Here is a 24,198-nt window from a genome sequence, read left to right on the forward strand (position 1 = left end):
ATTCCCAACTTACACTGGAACCTGAATATATATGAATATATATATATATATATATATATTGGCTTCCTGGCCACAAGGGCCCAGTGCTGGCTCATGGTCACCAGGACCCCCAGGTCCCTTTTCACAGCTCCAACAGCTCATTCCCCAACCTGGGGTTGTTCCTGCCCAGATTCAAGACTCTACACTTGTTCTATTAAATTATTCCCCACCCAGCTCTCCAGCCTGTCCAGGTCTCTGATGGCAGCACAGCTTCCAGTGTCACCACTCCTCCCAGCTTGGTGTCACCAGCAAACTGGCTGATCCCTCATCCAAGTCATTATTGAACAGTACTGGTCCCAGTACCAACCCTTGAGGGACTCACCCAGACCAGTCCCCCCGGACCCCCGTCGCCCCCTGCCCCCTCACCGCTCGCGCTCCCGGTCCATGATGGTCTCCAGCTCCTCAAAGTGCCGCAGTTTGATCTCCAGCTTCTTCATCTGCGTCTCCACCAGCAGAGCCCACCAGTGACTTGATCTTCCGCTCCTCCACGGCCGCCAAGTGCTGTGCACGGGCATGCCAAGGGGGGGTCAGCACTGACAGACGTGTCACCTCCCCCCCCCGCCGCCCCCCCCCCGCCCCGGCGCCAGCCCTGACCTTGGCCTTGACGGCGGCGGCGGCCAGCGCGGCGGCGGCGGCCGTGGAGAGGTTCCCCTCGCCGATGTCCCGCTCCACCTTGGCCTTGCGCTCAGCCTCGGGCTCTGGCGGCTCCTTGGGCGCCTCGTCCGCTGCCTCCTTCGCCTCCTTCTCCTTCTCCAGCTCCCCTGGGGGGGCTGTGTCGGTGATACGGGACCCTGGTGGGCTCGGTGTCCCCCAAAGCCCAGCCGGACACCCCACACTCACCCACTCCATCGCCATCACCCTTGTCGGGCTCCTTCTCGCCCTCCGGCTCCTTTCCCTTCTCCTCCTCCTTCTTGGGGGCCTCCCCGGGTTTCTCCTTCGCCTCGTCCTCGGTGACACCATCCCGGGGCTCCTGGGGGGGGTCCGCCGGCTCGAGTCCCGGCCCCAGCGGCCCCCCCGGTGTCCCCTCCCCGGACAGCCCTCACCTTCGCTCCTTCTTCTCCTCCGCCGGCTGCGCCTCCGCCCGCGCCTCCTCCGAGCCGCTCTCCTCTGGGGACACAAGCGCAGGGTCAGACCCCAAATCACTGCCAGCACACGCCGGCAAACTCATCACAACGTCCCCAACTCAGCCCTGACAAACTCATCACACTAATTGTGCCCAGACATGACAAACTCATCACACCGACCCCAGCCCAGGCCCAGCAAACTCATCACGCCGCCGCTCACCTATCCGCTCAGGCTCGTCTGAGGTGGTGCCGGCGATGCCGCTGCTCTCCAGCCCGAAGGCCGGGTCGGCCTTGCCCGTGACCTTGGCCGCCTCCTCCACTTTGCGGACGTGAGCTCCACCAGCGCCGTGGGCACCTCCTCCTTCATCTTGGAGAACTCCTCTGGGGAGCGCCGGGGCTCAGTGGGACCCAGGAGACCCAAAGGGACCAACCGGACCCAATGGAACCCAACAGAACCCAACATGACCCAACTGGACCCAATGAAACCCAACAGGACCCAACAGAACCCAACAGGACCCAACAGAACCCAACCAGACACAATGAAACCCAACACGACCCAAGAGAACCCAACATGACCCAAGGGGATCCAACTGGACCCAATGGAACCCAACACGACCCAAGAGAACCCAACCGGACCCAACCAGACCCAAAGGGACCAACTGGACCCAATGGAACCCAACAGAACCAACATGACCCAACCAGACCAAATGGAACCCAACACGACCCAAGAGAACCCAAGTGGACCCACATGACCCAAATGACTCAACTGGACCAAATGGAACCCAACAGAACCCAACTAGACCCAGTCGGACCCAAAGGAACCCAACATGACCCAAAGAGACGCAATACAACCCAACATGAGCCAGCTGGACCCAATGGGACCAAACAGAACCCAAAACAACCCAAATGGACCAATGTGACCCAGAAGGACCCAACTGGACCCAACAGAACCCAACATGACCCAACGGAACCCAAGGGACCAGCCCTGGAGCTCAGCCCTGTCCCAACCCCTCACAGGTCTCGTCCCGACTCTCCTCAGGATTGTCCTGCCCCCCCTACAGAATGTCCTATAGGGCTCATCCCATTCCGTTTCCCTGTCAGACTCTATAAGGCTCATTATGGTCTCCTTATAGGCCTCATTCCCATCTCCCTATAGGACTCATTCCCAACTCCCTATAGGACTCATTCCCATCTCCCTATAGACATCGTTCCCATCTCCTATAGGACTCATTCCCATCTCCCTATAGGCATCATTCCATCTCCTATAGGACTCATTCCCATCTCCCTATAGGACTCATTCCCACCTTCCTACGGGTGTCATTCCATCTCCCTATAGGCGTCATTCCCAGTTCCTTTAGGACTCATTCCCATCTCCCTACAGGCGTCATTCCCATCTCCCTACAGGACTCATTCCCTCTCCCTATAGGCGTCATTCCCAGTTCCTATAGGACTCATTCCCATCTCCCTATAGAACTCATTGCCATCTCCCTATAGAACTCATTGCCATCTCCCTATAAGACTCATTCCCAACTCCCTGCAGGTCTTGCCTTCTCTCCCCATAAGACCCATCCTACCACCCCATAGGACCGTCCATAGGACTCATCCCTCTCCCTCTAGTCCCCACTCCCACCCTCCCGCAGGACCCACCTCCTCTAGGATCATCCCACCCCACTATACCCCCGCTATACCCCCGCGTTACCCAGGGCGGACTTGGCGGCGGCCGAGGCCACGCGCGGGTCCACGACGGAGGCCAGGAAGGCCACGGTGCTCATGACGGGGTTGCCCGACTGGCTGAAGGGGATGGGCTGGAAGGCCAGCGGGCCCAGCGAGGCCTCCGAGTCCTCCAGGTACGGGTCCTCGATGGCAGGCGCAGGAAGTGCAGGATGCACTCGTCCTGCGTGCGGCTGCCCACGTGCTCCGACACCTTGTTCCAGTCGTCCTTGTACATCTCCAGAGCCTGGGGGGAGGGAACGGGGGGGTTGGCGGGGGTGCGCGGTGTCACCGCGGCCCCGTGGAGCCCCCGGTGTCACTGTGTCACCCCAGAGCCTTTGGTGTTCCCTCAGAGCCGCTGGTGTCACCGTGGAGCCCCTGGTGTCCTTGTGGAGCCCCCAGTGTCACCATGTCGCCCTCGGTGTCCCTGCAGAGCCCCCGGTGTCCCTGTGGAGCCCCTGGTGTCACCATGGAGCCCCTGGTGTCCTTGTGGAGCCCCCAGTGTCACCATGGAACCCTGGTGTCCTTGTGGAGTCCCCAGAGTCACCATGTCCCTGCAGAGCCCCCGGTGTCCCTGTGGAGCCCCCAGTGTCACGATGGAGCCCTGGTGTCCCTGCAGAGCCCCCGGTGTCCCTGCAGAGCCCCCAGAGTCACCATGGAGCCTCCAGTGTCACCATGTCACTGCGGAGCCCCCAGTGTTCCCACAGAGCCCCCAGTGTCACCATGTCCCTGCAGAGCCCTCAGTGTCCCTGCGGAGCCCCCAGTGTCCCTGCAGAGCCCCCAGTGTCCCTGTGTCCCTGGTGGAGTCTCCGGTGTCCTGCAGAACTCCCGCTGTCCCCGCGGAGCCCCGCTGTCACTGTGTCCCCACGGAGCCCCCGCTGTCACTGTGTCCCCGCGGAGCCCTCAGTGTCACTGTGTCCCCAGGGAGCCCCCGGTGTCACTGTGTCCCCAGGGAGCCCCCGGTGTCACTGTGTCCCTGCGGAGGCCCCGGTGTCACTGTGTCCCCGCAGAGCCCCAGTGTCACTGTGTCCCCAGGGAGCCCCCAGTGTCACTGTGTCCCCGCGGAGCCCCCGGTGTCACTGTGTCCCCGCAGAGCCCCTGGTGTCACTGTGTCCCCCGTGGAGCCCCCGGTGTCACTGTGTCCCCGCAGAGCCCTCAGTGTCACTGGTGTCCTCATGGAGCCCCCGGTGTCCCCGCGGAGCCCTCAGTGTCACTGTGTCCCCGCGGAGCCCCCGGGTCACTGTGTCCCCAAGGAGCCCCCGTGTCACTGTGTCCCCAAGGAGCCCCCAGTGTCACTGTGTCCCCGCGGAGCCCCCGCTGTCACTGTGTCCCCACGGAGCCCCCGGTGTCACTGTGTCCCTACAGAGCCCCCAGTGTCACTGTGTCCCCGCGGAGCCCCCGCTGTCACTGTGTCCCCGCGGAGCCCCGGTGTCACTGTGTCCCCACGGAGCCCCCGGTGTCACTGTGTCCCCGCGGAGCCCCGCTGTCACTGTGTCCCCACGGAGCCCCCGGTGTCACTGTGTCCCCAAGGAGCCCCCGCTCACCTCAGCAGCAGCAGCGTCTCCTGCTCCGTCCACTCCCGCGTGGCGCTGGCGGCCGCTTTGCTCTGGGTGGGGGGGGGGCAGATAAAAAGGGGCAGCGGGTTTGAATCACAGAGTCATTTTGTTGGAACAGACCCTCAGGATCACCAATCCAACCACAACCCAACCCCAGCACTAAACCACGTCCCCAAACCTCATCTAAACGCCTTTTAAACCCCTCGCAGGGATGGCGACTCCATCATCTCCTCCAGCACCTTCTTATGATGAGGAGCAATGTCCTTGTCGCAATTTGGGGACACGGAGGGGGACGGGGGGTGCCCACCTTGGAGGGGACGTTTTTCTTGGTGTACATGTCGGTGCGGAGGCCGAAGTTCTGCATGTCGGCGGGTTTCTCCTTGCTCTTGTCGGGAAGTTGAGCATCTGCTGCGAGGCCGACGTCTGCTGCCGGGGAGGAGAGGGGACACTGGGGACAGCGCCGGGGACGGCGCGGCGTCCATCCCCACAGCCCCATCATCATCATCATCATCATCATCATGCCCGAGAAGAATCTTGCGGGGGGGACACGACGAGCCGGGACGCGTCCCTGCTCCCCGGGACAGGGCGGCATGCGAGGGGGAGGAGGGACGGAGCCTTCCTCGGCCAGCGGCGGGGGGACGGTCCCCAAGGAGCCGCCTACCAGCTCCGGCTTCCCCTTCACCGGCTCGCTGACCAGCTCGTCAGCTCTTTGCTCTTGCGGCCCGTCTTGGCGTCCCCGTCGCTCTGCCGGCCCTGAGGCACGGATCGAAGCTGTGCGACCCCCCCACCCCGCGACTGGGGACCGGGGGGAAGGCAGAGAGGGGGGGACGCGCGGTTGGGGACCCCCGCGCCACCCACCTGGGGGGTCTTGGGTTGCAGCGGTACCAGCCCCGAGGGCGTATCGGCCAGGACGTGAAGTGGGAGGTGGGTGGGGGGCCCATGGGGGTGGGACGGCTCTCAGCGTCCACCTGGTAGTTGATGAGACCCCATTGCTCCAGGAAAGCGTGGACGCTGTGGAGAAACGCGGCTCAGACCCCGTGGGTGGGGGGGAAACTGGCCCCCCAGCCCCACGGCGGTGACAAAGGGGACACACCGCATGATGGCACAGACGTCCCCGGCCAGGTTGCGGCGGCAGGCGGTGGAGGTCAGGTACTCCTGGGGGTTCAGCCGGTACGTGTCGATCATGAAGTTGCGGTAAGCCAAGTATCTTGGGGGGGGAATGGGGGGGTGAGAGGTGGTGTCAGCACTGGCTGTGGCCCCCCCGGCAACGGGAGGGATGGGGAGGGGAAGGGAGGGAAAAGGGGAAGGGAAAAGGGGAAGGGAAAAGGGAAGGGAAAAGGGAAGGGAAAAGGGGAAGGGAAAAGGGGAAGGGAAAAGGGAAGGGAAAAGGGGAAGGGAAAAGGGGAAGGGAAAAGGGGAAGGGAAAAGGGGAAGGGAAAAGGGGAAGGGAGAAGGGGAAGGGAAAAGGGGAAGGAGAAGGGGAAGGGAAAAGGGGAAGGGAAAAGGGGAAGGGAAAAGGGGAAGGGGGAAGGGGAAGGGGAAGGGGGAAGGGGAAGGGGAAGGGAAAAGGGGAAGGGAAAAGGGGAAGGAGACGAGTGAGAAGAGAGGAGAGAGGAGGAAGAGAAGGGGAGACGAGAAGGGGCAGACGAGAAGGGGAGACGAGAAGGGGAGACGAGAAGGGGAGACGAGGGTTCAGCCTCACATCTCAGGCGTCTTGGATTTATTCTTGCCGTTGAAGAACTCGGGTAGGGCGCGGCGCTCGATGGCGTGGACGCTGCGAGAGGAGCCGCTCGGGGTGAGCACGGGGCACCCTCCTCATCCCCAGCCACCCGACCACCCTCCTCATCCCCAGCCACCCCAACCACCCTCCTCACCCTCAACCAACCCCAACCACCTCCTCATCCTCGGCCACCCCACCACCCTCCTCATCCTCAACCACCCCAACCACCCTCCTCATCCTCGGCCACCCAACCACCCTCCTCATCCCCGGCCACCCCAACCACCCTCCTCACCCTCAACCACCCCAACCACCCTCCTCATCCTCAACCACCCCAACCACCCTCCTCATCCTCAACCAACCCAACCACCCTCCTCATCCTCAACCACCCCAACCACCCTCCTCATCCTCAACCACCCCAACCACCCTCCTCATCCTCAACCAACCCAAACCACCCTCCTCATCCTCGGCCACCTCAACCACCCTCCTCATCCTCGGCCACCCCAAACCACCCTCCTCACCCTCAACCACCCCAACCACCCTCCTCACCCTCGGCCACCCCAAACCACCCTCCTCATCCTCGGCCACCCCAACCACCCCCCTCATCCTCAACCACCCCAACCACCCTCCTCGCCCCGCACCTGTTGTAGTCGAACCAGGCGGCGTAGCTGGGGATGATGATGTGGTGCGTCTGCTCCGTCACGTTGTCCTCGTGCAGGTCGGGGTTCTTCGCCTGCTCCCCCTTGCTCCCCGCGCCGTTCTCCTCCTCGTCCTGCCAGACAGCGAAAGGGGTCGGCAGCCCCGCTTTGTGCCCTTCCTCATCCTCATCCTCACCCAGAGCAAGGAGGGCGACGGCCCCGGGGGTGAGGGAAAGGGCAGAAAGGAGCCATTTTGTACCCAAAGGAGGGACAAGGGGGATAAAGAGGTGGCCACCAGTGGCCTCACCTTGCCGGCCGTCTCCATGTTCTCATCCTCCTGCTCGTCTGGGAAAAACACAGAACATGTTGAGTTGGAACGATCAGCACGTTCAAGACCCCTGCGCCTCGCAGGATTATAATATACAGAGCAGTAAAATATCGCAGTTTGCTTTTAAATAACCTTAGATTGTCAGTTATGACAACAAACAGGAATGAGAGAGCAGCCCCGGCGGCTCCGACTCACCCAGGTCCGTCATGGTGCCCCCCTTGACCGGCGCCGACTCCGAGTCCTTCTTGGTGTTCACTGCAGCGGAGGGAACGACGCTGAGCCCCCCAAGAACCGGCCCCCAATATGGGGGGAGCCCCATGGGGTCCCCAGCCCCCCTGACCTGTTTTGGGCAGCGTGACCTCCTCCACATTGGGGACGGGCGAGGGCTCGTCCATGTCCTTGGTCAGGTCCTCCTGCTCCTCCTCGCGGTGCCCGCGCTTTGATTTATTGTAGGGGGTGGATGGTCTGCGAAGGGAGAGACCCCCCCATGTTAGCAATGCGCCCGGGGGGGGTCGGATGCTGCTGCTCCCCCCAGCTCAGCCCCGCTCACCCCTTCTTGGCGTTCTCTTCTTGGCCTCGGGGGTGGGCGATGGGGAGGGCGAGCGCTTGCGCTTCTTGTAGTTGCCGCCCTTCTTGTCCCGTCGGTCCGAATCGGGGCTGTTGACCTGGGGGGCACACGGGCGGGGTCACGGGGAGCCCCCCCTGCACCCCCCCCGCCGCTTTCCCGCCCTCACCTCGTCCGTCAGCGTCTTGGCCGAGATTTTCTTCCTGCGGGCGACCGGGCTCTTCTCGTCCGTCACCTCGTAATCCTCCTCGTTCATCCACTCGTTGAACGTGTCCGTGTCCAGGATCCACTTGGCGTGGACCTGCCAGGCGGGGGGGGGGGGACACGTCAGGCAGCGCACGGGGGGGACACGACCCCCCAAATCCCAACCCGGGGGACCCCGTTACCTTCCGCGGCTTCTCCGGTGTCGGGGCGTCCTCCACCGAGGCCTCGATCTCGCTGGCAGGGATCCAGGTGTCGTAGCTGCGGGGGACCGGGTGAGAGCAGCACCCACAGCAAACGGTGCCCCATGGGTGGGGGGGGGGCTCCCTGGGGTCCCCGCAGCCCCCCCCAGAACCCCTCACCTATCGGGGTAGTAGCCCCCAGTGCAGCAGGACCTGCTTGTCGCGCTTCATGACCGGCCGGACCCACTCCTCTGCGGACAGACGGACGGGGCCGGTGCTGAGTGCGGAGCCGCCACGCGGGGCTGTGCCCCCCCCAAAAACAACCCCCATGAGCGGGGGGGGGGCTCCCCTTGCACCCACCTTCCTCCAGGTTGGTGGGGACGGGGCAGACGACGTGGGACGCGTTGCTCTTGTCCTCGGTCACCGTGCCCTGCGAGGGGAGCGCCAAGGGGGGGGTGAGACACCAGACGGGCCCCCCCGCGCCCCACCCCGGCGCCGCCACCCACCTGGTGCCTCTTGACAATGTCCTTGAGCTTGCCCAGCAGCTTGGGCTCGATCTCCGGGTGCAGGAAGATGTTGGGGCGCGCCAGGCAGTTGTTCTGGGAAGGGAGAGCGGAGCCGTGAGCGGTGGGGGGACACAAGGGTGGGGGGGGACACAAAGGGTGGGGGGGACACACAAAGGGTGGGGGGGGACACAAAGGTGGGGGGGGACACAAAGGTGGGGGGGGGACACAAAGGGTGGGGGGGACACAAAGGGTGGGGGGGGACACAAAGGGTGGGGGGGGACACAAAGGGTGGGGGGGACACAAGGGTGGGGGGGGATACAAAGGGGGGGGGGGGGACACAAAGGTGGGGGGGGGACACAAAGGTGGGGGGGGACACAAAGGTGGGGGGGGGACACAAAGCGGGGGGGGACACAAAGGGGGGGGGACACAAAGCGGGGGGGGACACAAAGGGGGGGGGGACACAAAGCGGGGGGGGGACACAAAGGGGGGGGGACACACAAAGGGGGGGGAGGGACACAAAGGTGGTGGGGGGGGACACAAAGGTGGGGGGGGGGACACAAAGGGGGGGGGGACACAAGGGGGGGGGACACAAAGGGTGGGGGGGGGACACAAAGGTGGGGGGGGGACACAAAGGGTGGGGGGGACACAAAGGGGGGGGGGGACACCAAAGGGGGGGGGGGACACAAAGGGGGGGGGGGACAGAAAGGTGGTGGGGGGACACAAAGGTGGTGGGGGGACACAAAGGGGGGGGGGACACAAAGGGGGGGGGACACAAAGGGGGGGGGACACAAAGGGTGGGGGGGGACACAAAGGGTGGGAGGGACACAAAGGGGGGGGGACACAAAGGGTGGGGGGGGACACAAAGGGTGGTAGGGGGGACACAAAGGGTGGGGGGGACACAAAGTGTGGTGGGGGACACAAAGGTGGGGGGGACACAAAGGTGGCGTCTCGTACCTGCAACCAGAGATTTCTCGGATGGTCATGAACATCTCCACGTTGCGGTCCATCCGCGAGGGATTCTGGAAATCGAAACGCCCGCCATTATTGGAAGAAAAGAGCGACTCTCATGAAAGCCACAGCTCAGGTCTCCCCAGGGCGTCCCAGGGAGGGGACCCCCCACCCAGGGCCATGGGACCCCCCCCCAAGCCCCCTCCCGCCCCAGGCCCCCCCCATCCCGATGGCGCTCACCATCTCTTGGTCGCTCTTGACTTATAGGCGGCCGCCAGGATGTGGCACAGGGCTCCCCCCGCCTTGAAATCCAAGAAGCATTTGATCTGCAATGGGGGGGGAACGTGTTGGGGGAGGCGGATGGGGTGACATCCCCAGGTCCGGGTGACATCCCCAGGTCTGGGTGACATCCCATGCTGGGGTGACATCCCCAGGTCTGGGTGACATCCCCAGGTCCGGGGTGACATCCCAGGTCTGGGGTGACATCCTCATGTTGGGGTGACATCTCTATGTTAGGGTGACATCTCTATGTTAGGGTGACATCCCCAGGTCTGGGTGACATCCTCATGTTGGGGTGACATCCCCATGTTAGGGTGACATCTCTATGTTAGGGTGACATCCCCAGGCCTGGGTGACATCCTCATGTCTGGGTGACATCCTCATGTTGGGGTGACATCCCATGTTAGGGTGACATCCCCAGTGTCTGGTCAGGTGACATCCTCATGTGGGGTGACATCCCCAGGTCTGGGTGACATCCCCAGTCCGGGTGACATCCCCATGTTGGTGGTGACATCCCAGGTCTGGGTGACATCCCCATGTTAGGGTGACATCCCCATGTTAGGGTGACATCCCCAGGTCTGGGTGACATCCCCATGCTGGGGTGACAACCCCAGGTCTGGGTGACATCCTCATGTTGGGGTGACATCCCCATGTTAGAGTGACATCTCTATGTTAGGGTGATATCCCCAGGTCTGGGTGACATCCCCATGTTGGGGTGACATCCCTAGGTCTGGGTGACATCTCCTCTTAGGGGTGACATCCCAGGTCCGGGTGACATCCCCATGTTGGGGTGACATCCCCACATTCTGGGTGCCATCCCCATTTTGGGGGTGCCATCCCCACATCTGGGTGACATCCCAACATCTGGCTCTGTCCCCTGGGTTGGGGTGCAGATCCCGCGTTGCTGGGCCACTGTCCCCACGTGGGGGACACCGTCCCAGCTCCACCCAGTGTTGTCCCCAGGCCTTTGGGGTGCTGGCCCCGCATCTTTGGGCACCGCTCTTGCTCAGGGCTTTGTCACCAGGTCTTTGGGGACCTTCCCTGGGGTTTTGGGGTCACTGTCCCTGCTCAGCCTTGTCCCCAGGTCTTTAGGGCGCTGTCCCCCAGTCATTGGGTTCCTTGTCCACCAGAGTCTTGGGGTCACTATCCTGCTCAGTCTTGTCCCCAAGTCTTTGGGGCGCTGGCCCTGGTCCTTGTCCCTTGGTCTTTGGGGACTTTCCCTGGGGTCTTGGGGTCACTGTCCCTGTCAGCTTGTCCCTGGGTCTTTGGGGCACTGTCCCCAGGTCTTTGGGTCCTTGTCCCCAGGTCTTTGGGGCGCAGACACTACTCAGCCTTGTCCCCAGGTCTTTGGGTCATTGTCCCTGGGTCTTTGGGTGCTGTCCCCAGGTCATCAGGTCCTTTTGTCCCCAGGCCTTTGGGTCCCTGTCCCCGGCTCATCGGGTCCTTGTCCCCAGGTCTTTGGGGCGCTGCCCCTACTCAGCCTTGTCCCCGGGTCTTTGGGTCCTTGTCCCTGGTCTCTGGGGACCTTCCCTGAGGTCTTGGTGTCACTGTCCCTATTCAGCCTTGTCCCCTGGTCTTTGGGGCGCTGTCCCTGGGTCTTTGGGGTGCTGTCCCCAGGTCCCTGTCCCCAGCTCCCGGGGGTGCTGTCCCTGGGTCCTTGTCCTCAATTTTTTGGGGTGCTGTTCTTGGGTGCTGTCCCCGGGTCCCTGTCCCCAGTTCTTTGGGGTGCTGTCCCCGGGTCCCTGTCCCCAAGTCTTTGGGGTGCTGTCCCCGGGTCCCTATCCCCAGTTCTTTGGGGTGCTGTCCCCGGGTCCCTATCCCCAGTTCTTTGGGGTGCTGTCCCCGGGTCCCTGTCCCCCGCTCCTGGGGGTGCTGTCCCTGGGTCCTTGTCCCCAATTCTCTGGGGTGCTGTCCCCGAGTCCTTGTCCCCAATTCTTTAGGGTGCTGTCCCCGGGTCCCTGTCCCCAGTTCTTTGGGGTGCTGTCCCCGGGTCCCTGTCCCCAGTTCTTTGGGGTGCTGTCCCCGGGTCCCTGTCCCCCGCTCCCGAGGGCGCTGTCCCCGCCTCCCCGCGCCGCTGTCCCTGCTGGGGGCCGCGTCCCCCGGTCCCCCCGCGCCCCCGTCCCGGGGTCTCACCGGCAGTTTGGTGAGGGGCGCGTTGCTGACGTGTTTGCCGAAAACCTCCTCCTGGAACTGCAGCAGCTGCACCACCAGGCTCGACAGCGACTTGTTGGTGGGGGGCTCGGCCTGGATGTACTGGGGGGAGCGGGGGGGGGTCAGGTCAGCGCCACCGGGACCGGGACCGAGCCCGGGGGGGGCGGGGGCAGCGATGGCGGCGGCGGGGCCGTGACAAACCGGGCCCGGTGGGGCGGGGCGGGGGGGCCGGTACCGGCACCTCCCCTCCCATCCCCACAACCTACCTTCTTGTAGTTCTTGCCGAGCCACAGGCGGACGTTGTCGAACTGGCTCACGGTGTCCGAGGCCTCGTAGTACTTGACGTTGGGGCCGCCGTCCTTCTTCCGCACCGCCATCTTCGAGCGGGCCCGGCCGCCTCCCGCCGCGCCGCGCCGCGCCGCGCCCGAGCGCTACCGCCCCCTGCCGGCCCCGCCCTGCGCTTCTCCCGCTTTACCGCCCCCTACCGGCCCCGCTCCGCCGCCTCTCGTTCCGGTATCGCGTCCCGCTCGGTACCGGCGCGGCCGGGGCGGCAGCGCCCCCTGGTGGGTGCGGAGGGGGAAGGGGCGGGGCGGAAGGACACATCTAGGCGGAGCGCGGCGGAGGGTGGCGCGGAAGTCACGGTGGCCGAGTGGTTAAGGCGTTGGACTCGAAATCCAATGGGGTTTCCCCGCACAGGTTCGAATCCTGTCCGTGACGCTCACATCCATTTTTTTATGGGGACCTCACGAAACGGGCCGGGGGGGGCAGTGGAGGTCACACAGGGGTGGGGTGGGGGGGCTCCAACCCCGCTACCGGAGCTTTTAACGGCGGGGACAGTGGGGTTCCTGATTTTCGGGGGGTGCAGAGTGGGGTATGGGGGAACACCCCCCTGTGACTCTCAGCCCCCACCACAGAGCCCCATTTCTTGCAGGGAGGGTCCCACAGAGAACAGCATTTATTGATGTCAGCGAGAGGGACCCCACAGCCCCCCCAAAACTGATTGTTATTCACACAGGACTGAGCCCCTTCCTCACAGCCCCCCCAAAAGGGGATGAACCCCCCAAAACCACCCATTTTCATACAGGACTGAGACCCTTCCTCCCAGGTCCCCAAAAGGGGAGGAGCCCCCCAAAGGGAAGGATACCCCCCAAAACCGATTGTTATTCACACAGGACGGAGCCTGTCCCTCCCAGCCCCCCCAAAAGGGGATGAACCCCCCAAAACCACCCATTTTCACACAGGACTGAGCCCCTTTGTCACAGCCCCCCGCGTTCCCCCAGCAGAGGGTTTTGGGGAGGAGGTGGGGACCCCAAAACGGCGCTAAAGCAACGAGAACGCTGTTTATTGTCGACGGGGAAGCGCCGCCCGGCAGCCCGGGCGACAGCGGAGGAGAAAGTCCTGTAAAAAACAGAAAAAAACCAACAAAATAATGCAAATAAATTAAATTCCCAGCGAGGAAAGGAAAGCGGGCGCTGAGGGGCCTTGGCCAGGGACCCGCAAACATGAAACAGGGCAATAAAACCAAGAAAGGGCCAAAAATGAAAAGGTACGGAAAGAAACAGAAGCACAATCACGAGTGTCTGGAAAAGGAACAGCAGAGCACGCGGAGCCAAACGGCAGCGACCGCCAAGGGGGGAGCGTGGGCACCTGGCCCCCCCCGGGGGGAGAGGGACATGCAAGGGGACAGGGGGGTCCCCAGACTGAGCCCCCCTTGTGGGGCCAGGCTGGTTTGGGTCAGGGGTGAGCAGAGCTCGGCCTGGGGGGGGCACTGAGAGCACCCTGTGTGGGGACCCCGCAAGCCCCCAGTTTGGGGACCCCGCAGCCAAGCCCACAGCATGGGGAGGGTCCCCCCACAGCACGGGGAGGGTCCCCCCACAGCACGGGGAGGGTCCCCCCACAGCACGGGGAGGGTCCTGCTGCTTCCCCCCCGGCTGGTGGGAGCTGGAGAGGCGGAAAATACCGAAAGGGGAGAAAGGATTGAGGCAGCGGAGAAGCAAGAGCTGAGTTGGGCTTTGGGGCTGGGCTGGACTCAAGCCGGGCTTAGGGGGAGGCACCAGCCCCCCAAAACCATGGGGGGGAAACCAGACAGTTCGCTCCGTCTCTGGTTGAAAACCACGGCGCAGGGGGGTGATCGGTTGAGCAGGAGGTACCGGAGGCGTTTAACCGTTTCAGCCGGGGAGCGAGAGGTCCGAGGGGACGGCGCCCAAACAAAAGCCCATCGGCAAGCAGGGGACAGTTCACGGCGGACACCCCCAAGTCTCCACGTGGGCGCCGGCGCCGTCCTCGCCCTCGGCAGCACGGAGCGTTTCGCTCTTGGCAAATCCTTAAATCTCCTCCACTCCGTGCGCGAAGATCATGACGAGCCCCGGCTCCAGCACCATGTCCTCGCCCATGTGCTGGTTCTCGCAGGCCATCACCACCACCGCCTGCTTGCCGGGGATGCGCTTGGCCACATAGTTCTCGTAGTAGCGCCGGTTCATCTGCCGCGTCTCCAGCGTGGCCAGGCCCTGCGGCCAGTTCCGCTCGTGCGCGTTCTCGATCAGCTCGTTGATGATGGACGTGGGGCAGCCGCTCTCCACCAGCGAGCGCTTGATGACGGCCTGCAGCACCGCGTCCGGCGTGGAGATCATCCCGCCCCACCGCGTCACCCGCGCCGGCTGTAGGGAGTTCACCCACCTGCGGACACAACCCGGGGTGCTGGTATTTTGGGGTGGTTCCAACTAAAATTAGGGAGCAGCGCAGCCCGGTGAACTGCTCTGTTTTCACACCCCCCCCTTCCCCATTTTTCACCCCCAAAGGGGATCCAGCCCCGTTCGCTCATCCCCAGAGGACAGAGAGAAGCCGCTTCCTCCAGCTCCTCACGCAGAGGAAGGAACCGGCTTAATAAACCCCCCAATCCATTGTGCAAGCGGCTGCTGTGCCGCCCCCCAGCACAACCCCCCAAATCGCTTTTGTTGACTATTTTCCCCTCAACCCTTTGCGCAGGAAGGTGTTGCGCCCCCTCTCAGACCCCCCAGCCTCCCCACAAGCAGAACTTAAGGAGAGAAGCCAGAGAGTGGTGGTCAATGGTGTGGAGTCCAGCTGGAGGCCAGTATCCAGTGCAGTGCCTCAGGGGGCAGTACTGGGGCCAATATTATTCAATATATTCATTAACGATTTAGACGAGGGAATAGAGTGACTGTCAGCAAGTTTGCTGGTGACACCAAGCTGGGAGGAGTGGTGACACACCAGAAGGCTGTGCTGCCATCAGAGACCTGGACAGGCTGGAGAGTTGGGCGGGGAATAACCTGATTAAATTTAACAAGGGAAAGCGTAGAGTGTTGATCTGGGCAGGAACAACCCCAGGTTCCAGTATAGGTTGGGAAATTACATATTAGAGAGCAGTGTAGGGGAAAGGGAGCTGGGGGTCCTGGGGACAGCAGGGTGACCATGAGCCAGCACTGGCCCTTGTGGCCAGGAAGCCAATGGGACCTGGGGTGGGTTAGAAGGGGTGGTCAGTAGGTCAGAGAGGTTCTCCTGCCCCTCTGCTCTGCCCTGGGGAGACCACACCTGGAATCTTGTGTCCAGCTGTGGCCCCTCAGTTCCAGCAGGACAGGGAACTGCTGCAGAGAGTCCAGCGCAGCCACCAAGATGCTGGAGGGAGTGGAGCATCTCCCGTGTGAGGAAAGGCTGAGGGAGCTGGGGCTCTTTAGTTTGGAGAAGAGGAGACTGAGGGGGGACTCATTCCTGGGGATCAGTATGGAAAGGGGGAGTGTCAGGAGGATGGAGCCAGGCTCTTCTGGTGACAACCAGTGACAGGACAAGGGGCAATGGGTGCAAACTGGAACACAGGAGGTTCCACTGAAATATGAGCAGAAACTTGTTCCTGGTGAGGGTGGCAGAGCCTGGCCCAGGCTGCCCAGGGGGTTGTGGAGTCTCCTTCTCTGCAGACATTCCAACCCGCCTGGTTCCTGTGTAACCTCATCTGGGTGTTCCTGCTCCATGGGGGGATTGCACTGGGTGAGCTTTTGAGGTCCCTTCCAATCCCAAACATACTGTGATACTGTGAACTTACTCCAGGATCTCGTTGTACTCGATGGTCTCCTCCAGGTTCTGCAGGTTGGGGTTGACGCTGCGGATGGCGCGCATGTAGGCCTTGAGCAGCTGGATGTCCCGCTTCTGCCAACACGGGACACGGGGGGGGTTGTGAAAAAGGAGCCTGTCCCACCCTGTCCCCATCCCCGGCCACGCTCCGCAGCCGCTTTCTTCACCCGTAAACGCTTTACTGGTGGTTTTAGCGTCTGAGAAGGTGAGACGGCCCCTTCCCTGGGGGACACGGACCCACCTGCTCGGCCAGCTGGTGCTTGTGCTCCGCCGAGGTCTTCTCCAGCTCGGCGATCCTCGTCTGCTGCTGCTGCACCACGGAGCGCAGGTGTTTGATGCAGTTGTGGTTCGGCAGCTCATCTTTGGGCATTTCCAAGCTGTTCGAAAGCAAAGGCGGACACCGCGCGTTAGGAAACGAGACAGCAGAGCGCTCGGCACGTGAACGTGAACGGAACAAGGCGTGGAGGGGAGCACAGCGGGGTCACCTCCCGCGGGACGCTGACAACACGTGACGGGGACGGAAATTGGCACCGAGAGTACAAGTGACAAGGGCAGAGCATCCACTGCTCCCAGTAACGTGTAGGAGGGAGTTGCGCTCCTGCTGGGACTTCCAGGCGCTGGAATGGCTCCGGGTGGATCCATGACACCCCGGCACCCCATTTCCAGCTGCCACCCCAACTGAGGAGCCAAAAGCTTTGAAATGAGCTTAAAGGGAAACGGGTTTGACTAGAAAACCCTCCCCAAGCCTTGTCGCAGCACCACAGCCCCCAAAGCGCCACCGCTCCGTCGCCGTCCTCACCCGCATCCCTGCTCGCACGTCACCGGGCGCTTGGGGTTGTGCTCGCAGTCGTTGAGGTGCGACATGAGGTTGTCGAGCCGCACGACGGCGGTGCAGCCGAAAACGGCGTTGTCGCAGGTGATCTGCAGCTTGGAGAGCATGTTCCGCATGATCCGCGGGACGGGGCGCAGGTGGGCGACGGTCACCACGCTGCGGTCCACGGGGCACGTCTGCTGCTGCGAGAACCACTGGGTGATGCAGGCATTGCAGAAGGCGTGTTCGCAGTGCGGGGCCTGCGGGACGGAACAACCGCACGTCACACGCGGCGGGGACACGTTCACCGGTTCGTTGTCACCAGGAAAAGGCTCCCGGTCTCACAGGGGACACGGGAGCTCCGTGATATGAGCGGGGGGGCGGCAACAGGTCGCCCCGTAACACCGCGCACAAGGCAGAGCCACCGTGTCTCCCCGCAGGAACAATGCGCTGTCACCCCCCTGGTTGTGTGTCACCACCGGGGAGCTCGTTGTCCCCCCAAACGTGGGACAGCGCTCGGTAACGGGGTGAGAGGGAGCGGGACGCTCAAGTTGAACACATTTGCAAGGCAGATGAGTACGCCACTCGGTTGTATTTACACAGCCGCGCTCTGCTCCGTGCTGGGGGTGCGTTGAGCTTGGGGAGGACAGCAGGACGTCCGCCAGCTCTTTGGGCAACGCCGAATTTTCTTCCGCGGTGACGGGGAGGTCAGGGCTGAGTGTATCAACAAACCATCCTCTCGTTTCTCTCCTGTGTCGCTTCCCGACTCGTCTTATTGCCTTAAACCATCCGTAGGAAAGCGGGAACGTCACCCGAGCGGCCGGCGGGGACCTCAATGCGCAGCCGGACTCACCTGAACGGGCTCCTCCAGCACCCCGCTGCAGATGGGGCAGATCAGGTCTTCGTCCACGTCCCCCTGAAAACGCGCTACATCATACCCCATTGCTCATCACCGGGGCCAGGACCCTGCGGGGGGACAAGGGACAAGGGACAGGGCTCAGGAGCGGCCGCGGTGTCGGCGCAGCGCGGGGGTCACCGGCTCCTTTTGCTCTTGCTAAAGCCGGACCTTGAGCTCTGCCCCTAATCACCGGGCCCTTGGCGGTTTGTCCCCAAGGAGCCGGCTGCTCCTCCCCCCTCGTCACCAACAGCCACGCGGGTTCACGCTGAGCTCGCTCATGGTTGGCCCTGGGGACTGTCCCCAAGTCAAGGGACAGCACGGGGGGACTTCAATCAACCGGCTGGATGTTCGAGCCGAGCGATAACTCAGCTCCACGTGCGGACGGATCCTGCGCTCACACAAAAGGCTCCGGCGGGGCGGGGAAAGCCTGGGTTTGCAATTCAGATAAGATTAACGGCTGCGGGGAGAACGGGGCCCGGACCGGGCGCTCTCAGCCCTTCCCACGCTTGGCAGAGCTCTGGAAACCACCCAAATTCCTCCCCGGTTGGCGCCGCGATCCCAGCACCGCGTGGAACCGCGGCCGGCACCGCCGCCACCCGCCTTGCTTGGCCGCTCGCCTCCAAACCCAAGCGGCAGCAGATGGAACCAACCAGTTCTGCCGGCACACGCGGCACCGGTAACCACCGGCTGTGCGGGACGCGCGTAATTAACCACCCTGTTAATGACAGCGCGAGCGGCGCCCTCCCCGCCAAAACAACCCAGCAGCCGCCCCAACAGCCTCGGCCGGAGCGCGACTCGTCAGCGCCTGGCGCTAATTGAGGGAAAGCGGCAATTAAACGTCATTGACGCCGCGGTCGCGGGGACGGGAATCGGGAAATCCCCCGTGCGGCCCCAAAGAGGCACCGGGAAACGGGTCTGGTGGGTTTATAGGGCTCTAGTGAGCACCGCGACTCCGGTTCACGAACCCTCGACGGAATCGCGGCGCTAATGGGCTCGTTTGGGAATGGGAATTAAATCCTTCCATCTCCAAAAACCCCGGGGATCCCGCGTCCCTCCCACACCCGAAATACTCGATACCCCCCAGGCCTAAAACTCTTCCGAGGTGGAGGTTGAAACTCGAGGAATGACTGAGCGTAATCCCCACAGTTTTAGCACATTCTGTGTTGATTCAAGAGGCCAGAGGCAAGACACTACAACATTACTCATCATTCGCTAATTAAAAAGCATCGAGAGCACAAATCTCGCAGAGATACTTTTCCCCCGGTGCGGGGATGTTTGACATCAGCAAAACCTTCCAAACGAATAGAAAGATTAAAAAACCCCTTTCCAAAAAGCCTTTAACCCAGACCAGGGCGGGTTTGGCCCCAGCGCACAAAGGGAAGGAGGTCAAACAATCGCTCTGGGTTGTACAATGGGAGGAAAACACCAAGCAGGGTGCTCAGGATCCTGTTTCGCTGGCTGGAGGTTCATCAGGGGGCTCGTTAATGAAGTTTTCCCTTCCAGAACCTCACGCTCGCTCTCATTCGCCCTCCCAGAGCCACCTGGATCAGGCAGGGGCAGTTTTTAAGCCAGTTAGGCTGGATTTAGTCTAAACCTCCGCAGTTTAAGGGACCGAAACTCACGGAGCCGTTTCGCGAGTCCCCGACGTACCTTGCGCGGCAGAATTCCCCCCGAAGCGGCGGAGCGGGGCCGGGCGGGCGTCACGCTCCCCAGGGCCCATTTTCTCTTTGACCGTCGAACATCTCGCTCCTCCAGCGCCAAGAGCCGCGGGAGCCGCACAGATCTGGTCATGGAGAGGGGGGGGGAAAAAGCCATAAAAATTAAGGAAAATAAACCAAGGATGTTATAAAGCACAGCGGGTTATACCCAGGTGAGATGACGGCGCCGCCTCTTCCTCCGCGCGAGCCCTGGGGAACCGGCAGCTCTCACGGAGCCCCCGCACGGGAACGTCCGCCCGGGGGGCGATGGCTCCGTGTCGATGTGACGCAACGGGGCTAAAAATAGTCCTCCCCAAACGCCGCCTCGGGATCCCCCGACAAGACCCAGGAAGCGGCGATGGAGCCGAAAGCGGCTCCGGAACGGCTCCGGATTGGTGACGCCGGCCCCGCGGCCGCTGCGAGGGGTTTGAGTGTTATATACAACCTGACGCTGCGGTGTTTTGGGGCGTTTGGGTGTTTGTTGCTTAAAAGGGACTGAGGACTTTCCTGGGAGACGGGTGGAGCAGCTGGATGGGACCTCGGTGTCAACAACGCGCCGGCCCATTAATTACGCAGACGGACAAACGGACGCGATGGGCTCCGGTGGGACGGGGCCGGTTCCCCGGTGGGGTTCCCCGGGTTAAAGTGTTTCCTTCAGGAGCCACCGGAGCAGGAAGCGCCGGGGGAGCCCAGAGGCTGCGGCAGCCGGTGGAACCGGCCCCGCCGTTCGGTTGGGGGGGACGGACACACGGACCGGGGCGGGGGGGGGAACGACGGACACACGGACCGGGGCGGGGGGGGGAACGACGGACACACGGACCGGGGCGGGGGGGGGGGGAACGGGGACGACGGACACACGGACCGGGGCGGGGGGGGGGGAACGACGGACACTCGGACCGGGGCGGGGGGGGGGGAACGACGGACACACGGACCGGGGCGGGGGGGGGGGAACGACGGACACACGGACCGGGGCGGGGGGGGGGGAACGACGGACACACGGACCGGGGCGGGGGGGGGGGAACGACGGACACACGGACCGGGGCGGGGGGGGGGGAACGACGGACACACGGACCGGGGCGGGGGGGGGGAACGACGGACACACGGACCGGGGCGGGGGGGGGGAACGACGGACACACGGACCGGGGCGGGGGGGGGGAACGACGGACACACGGACCGGGGCGGGGGGGGGGAACGACGGACACACGGACCGGGGCGGGGGGGGGGAACGACGGACACACGGACCGGGGCGGGGGGGGGGAACGACGGACACACGGACCGGGGCGGGGGGGGGGAACGACGGACACACGGACCGGGGCGGGGGGGGGGAACGACGGACACACGGACCGGGGCGGGGGGGGGGAACGACGGACACACGGACCGGGGCGGGGGGGGGGAACGACGGACACACGGACCGGGGCGGGGGGGGGGAACGACGGACACACGGACCGGGGCGGGGGGGGGGGAACGACGGACACACGGACCGGGGCGGGGGGGGGGAACGACGGACACACGGACCGGGGCGGGGGGGGGGAACGACGGACACACGGACCGGGGCGGGGGGGGGAACGACGGACACACGGACCGGGGCGGGGGGGGGAACGACGGACACACGGACCGGGGCGGGGGGGGGGAACGACGGACACACGGACCGGGGCGGGGGGGGGAACGACGGACACACGGACCGGGGCGGGGGGGGGAACGACGGACACACGGACCGGGGCGGGGGGGGGAGGGGAGGGACCATGACAGACACACGGACTGGGGCGGAAAGACGGACATACCGACGGGGGCGGGGACGAACACGATCCCCGAGCCCAAGAGATTCCCCCAGCCTGGGTCTCCCCGGGGCTCCCGCGTCCCCATCGCGGGGAATCCGCGCCCCCTCCCCGGCCTCCACCCCCGCACACCCGCCTGCTGCCGCCCGGGGCCTCCAGGCGCTCCCCGCCGGGCAGCCCCGGCCGCACGTACCGCTGGGCCCGGCCCGGGCCGGCTCCGCGGGCTCAGGGGCGGCCGCGGCCTCCGCCCGCCCGGCCCCGCCGCGCTGCTACGCAACCCCCGCCCCGCCGGAAGCTCCCACCCCACCACAGACCGGAAGCGACGCTCTAGCCGATAAGCCGGAACTCGCTGGTCAGAGGGGCGTTGCTTGAGTAGCTACCTCCCTAAAGCCCGCCCTTTTTTGCGTCGCCATTGGCCTGCGGCGCGGGACGGGCCACGCCCCCCTAGAGTGCTGATTGGCTGTTTGGAGTGGAGGCCGGCTGCTTCCGGGAGCGCCCGCGGCGGCGGCGCTCTGGCCGGTCAGCGCGCGCAGCGGAGGCGGGAAAGTGGGGGGCGGCGTGGGGGCAGCGGCGGGGCGGGACGTGCGAGCGCCCCCTGGTGGCGGGGGGGGGGGGGGGGGGGAGTGGGCGGGGCGCGGGGCGGTCCCGGTTTCTCCGGCCCCGGGGATCGCGGTCCCGGTTCGTCCCGGGGGTCCCCCCGCCCCAAAACGGGGACACACCGGGAAGGGGGTGACGGCTGCACCCGTAGGGTCCCCCCCCCGCCGGCGCCATGAGCACCGAGACGCTGGTGAAGGACGTGAAACCGGGGCTGAAGAACCTGAACCTCATCTTCATCGTGCTGGAGACCGGTGGGTGCCGCGGGGGTGGGGGGGTCCCGGTGTCCCCCCGGTGTCCCGTGACCCCCCCGGGGTGTCCCCCCCAGGCCGGGTGACCAAGACCAAGGACGGACACGAGGTTCGCACCTGCAAAGTGGCCGATAAGACCGGGAGCATCAACATCTCGGTGTGGGACGACGTGGGGAACCTGATCCAGCCCGGGGACATCATCCGCCTCACCAAGGGGTACGGGGGGACCCCCCCACACTGACACCCCCCCCAGGGACCTCTCAGGGCTCCCCGCATCCTGACACCCCACCATGTCCCCCTGGGACCCCCACCCTGACATCCCCCCCCCAGGGACCTCTCGGGGCTCCCCCCATCCTGACATCCCCCCCATGTCCCCCAGGGACCCCCCCCCCAGGGCTTCCCTGTCCTGACAACCCCCCCGCAATCCTGCATGTCCCCCCTGGGGATCCCCCATCCTGATCCCCCTGTGTCCCCCCCAGGGTCCCCCCATCCTGACACCCCCCTGGAACCCCCCCCAGGGCTCCCCAGCCCTGACACCCCCCCCAGAATCCTGCATGTCCCCCGGGGGCTTCTCCTGCCCTGACACCCCCTCCTGGGACCCCCCCCAGAACTCCCCCATCCTTACACCCCCCCTGGGGCTCCCCCATCCGGACCCCCTCGTGTTCCCTAAGGGACCCCCCGTGTGTCCCCCCTGGGGCTTCCCTGCTGTGACACCCCCCTTGTGTATCCCCCGGGGACCCCCCCGGTGCTGACACCCCCGTGTGCCCCCCAGGGACCCCCTGGGACCCTCCCCATGGCTCCCCCATCCTGTCACCCCCCCCGTGTCCCCATGGAACCCCCCCAGAACTCCCCCATCCTGACATCCCCCCGGCGCTCCCCCATCCGGACCCCCTCATGTTCCCTAAGGGACCCCCCTTGTGTCCCCCCTGGGGCTTCCCTGCTGTGACACCCCCCTTGTGTATCCCCTGGGGACCCCCCCGGCCGTGACACCCACACCATATTCCCCCTGGGGCTCCCCCCGGCTTGACACCCCCGTGTGCCCCCCAGGGACCTCCCCTGTGTCCCCCCTGGGGCTTCTCTGCTCTGACACCCCCCTGTGTCCCCCAGGGACCCCCTGGGACCCTCCCCATGGCTCCCCCATCCTGTCACCCCCCCCCGTGTCCCCCTGGGACCCCCCCAGGACTCCCCCATCCTGACCCCCCGTGTCCCCCCAGCTACGCCTCGGTCTTCAAGGGCTGCCTGACGCTCTACACGGGGCGCGGGGGGGACCTGCAGAAGATCGGCGAGTAAGGAGGGACCGGGGGGGGGCTGGGGGGGTGGTCAGGGGGTCCCTCAGAGCTGGGGGGTCCCCGGGGGGGGTTTCGGGGCCCCCACTCCCCGCTGTGCCGTAGGTTCTGCATGGTTTACTCCGAGGTGCCCAACTTCAGCGAGCCCAACCCCGAGTACGTGGCGCAGCAGGCGCAGAGCAAAGGGGTGAGTTTTGGGGGGGGTCGTGGTGGAGTGGGGGGGTCAGGATGGCCCCCCCGCCCCCCCCCCGAGCGTGTCCCCACCGATTTCACGTCACACCGAGCGCCCCCATCCCCTCTGCAGGCGCAGAACGAGAGCGCGAACCCGGCCGCTGCGCAGCCCCCCCCGGCGGCGTCCCCAGGTGGGTGTGGACCCCCCCCCCGATGTCACCCCCCCCTCCCCGGTGTCACCCCACAGCGTCACCCCCCATCTCGGGGGTGTCTCCAGCTTCACCCTCTGCTCCGTTTCCAGCCCCCGACAGCCAGAACGGGAACGGGCTGAGCCCGGGGGGGCCCCCGCACCCCCCCAGCGCCCCCCCGCACCCCCCCAGCGGCCGCATCACCCGCAGCCAACCCGGCCACCCCCCCGGGCCCCCCCCCGGCCCCGTCAGCAACGGCAAAGAGACGCGCAGGAGCGGCAAGAGATAACGGGGGGAGCGCCCCCCCCGACCATCGCTGGGTCCCCCCCAGGCCCCGAGCGGCCCCCGCGGTGACGGGGGGGTCCTGCTGCCCCCCCCCCACCCCGTACCCCCGGGGGTGGCCTGGCCCCCCCCACCTTGGGCTGGGGGTTCTGGGCAGGGCAGGGCAGAGCCCCCCCCCCAAATCACTGCCAAGACGTGGGGGGGTTAATAAAGGTTGAGCTGCTGCCTGCGCCCTGCCTGCTCCCTGCCCGCGGCCCCGGGGGGGGGCCCTGACCCCC

The 24,198-nt window shown here is 65.0% G+C and overlaps 3 protein-coding genes and 1 non-coding gene across 6 annotated transcripts; 2 read left to right on the forward strand and 2 right to left on the reverse strand.

Annotated features, from left to right (window-relative positions):
- Positions 1–386: 386 nt before the first annotated feature.
- SMARCC2 (SWI/SNF related, matrix associated, actin dependent regulator of chromatin subfamily c member 2) lies at positions 387–12,349 on the reverse strand. Its single transcript, XM_065043346.1, is given in 33 exon segments — positions 387–497; positions 499–540; positions 634–800; positions 880–1,146; positions 1,324–1,437; positions 1,440–1,484; positions 2,803–2,964; positions 2,967–3,124; positions 4,358–4,419; positions 4,677–4,765; positions 4,768–4,795; positions 5,031–5,074; positions 5,077–5,122; positions 5,228–5,286; positions 5,289–5,380; positions 5,463–5,576; positions 6,072–6,143; positions 6,728–6,858; positions 7,032–7,069; positions 7,248–7,307; positions 7,393–7,517; positions 7,603–7,618; positions 7,621–7,717; positions 7,787–7,918; positions 8,004–8,079; positions 8,181–8,197; positions 8,199–8,251; positions 8,361–8,430; positions 8,507–8,604; positions 9,468–9,543; positions 9,694–9,780; positions 11,867–11,986; positions 12,151–12,349. Coding segments are annotated over 33 exon segments (2,964 nt in total). The 5' UTR covers positions 12,262–12,349; the 3' UTR covers positions 387–401.
- Positions 12,350–12,519: 170 nt separating this feature from the next.
- On the forward strand, positions 12,520–12,601 carry TRNAS-CGA (transfer RNA serine (anticodon CGA)). Its single transcript has one exon. It is a non-coding gene; the product is annotated as a tRNA-Ser (tRNA).
- A 604-nt stretch (positions 12,602–13,205) lies between these two features.
- On the reverse strand, positions 13,206–21,484 carry RNF41 (ring finger protein 41). 2 transcript variants are annotated; one of them, XM_065043558.1, is made up of 7 exons: positions 21,463–21,484; positions 19,327–19,459; positions 17,632–17,744; positions 16,767–17,038; positions 16,209–16,344; positions 15,939–16,042; positions 13,206–14,560 (listed from the first exon to the last, which is right to left on the reverse strand). In XM_065043558.1, the coding sequence occupies exons 3-7, from the start codon at positions 17,719–17,721 to the stop codon at positions 14,209–14,211; spliced, it is 954 nt and encodes a 317-aa protein (XP_064899630.1). In that variant the 5' UTR covers positions 17,722–17,744; positions 19,327–19,459; positions 21,463–21,484; the 3' UTR covers positions 13,206–14,208. The 2 variants fall into 2 exon arrangements, with proteins under 2 accessions (XP_064899630.1, XP_064899629.1); XM_065043557.1 differs by having other exon boundaries at positions 21,342–21,479.
- A 63-nt stretch (positions 21,485–21,547) lies between these two features.
- NABP2 (nucleic acid binding protein 2) lies at positions 21,548–24,150 on the forward strand. 2 transcript variants are annotated; one of them, XM_065043564.1, is made up of 7 exons: positions 21,548–21,667; positions 21,897–21,996; positions 22,071–22,209; positions 23,208–23,279; positions 23,385–23,466; positions 23,584–23,641; positions 23,752–24,150. In XM_065043564.1, exons 2-7 carry the CDS (start codon positions 21,918–21,920, stop codon positions 23,925–23,927), a joined length of 606 nt encoding a protein of 201 aa, XP_064899636.1. In that variant the 5' UTR covers positions 21,548–21,667; positions 21,897–21,917; the 3' UTR covers positions 23,928–24,150. The 2 variants fall into 2 exon arrangements, with proteins under 2 accessions (XP_064899636.1, XP_064899637.1); XM_065043565.1 differs by lacking the exons at positions 21,548–21,667; positions 23,208–23,279 and having other exon boundaries at positions 21,756–21,996.
- Positions 24,151–24,198: the final 48 nt, after the last annotated feature.

The sequence above is a fragment of the Columba livia genome, chromosome 29 (assembly GCF_036013475.1).
Source record: "Columba livia isolate bColLiv1 breed racing homer chromosome 29, bColLiv1.pat.W.v2, whole genome shotgun sequence".
In the NCBI taxonomy this organism is placed as follows: domain Eukaryota; kingdom Metazoa; phylum Chordata; class Aves; order Columbiformes; family Columbidae; genus Columba; species Columba livia.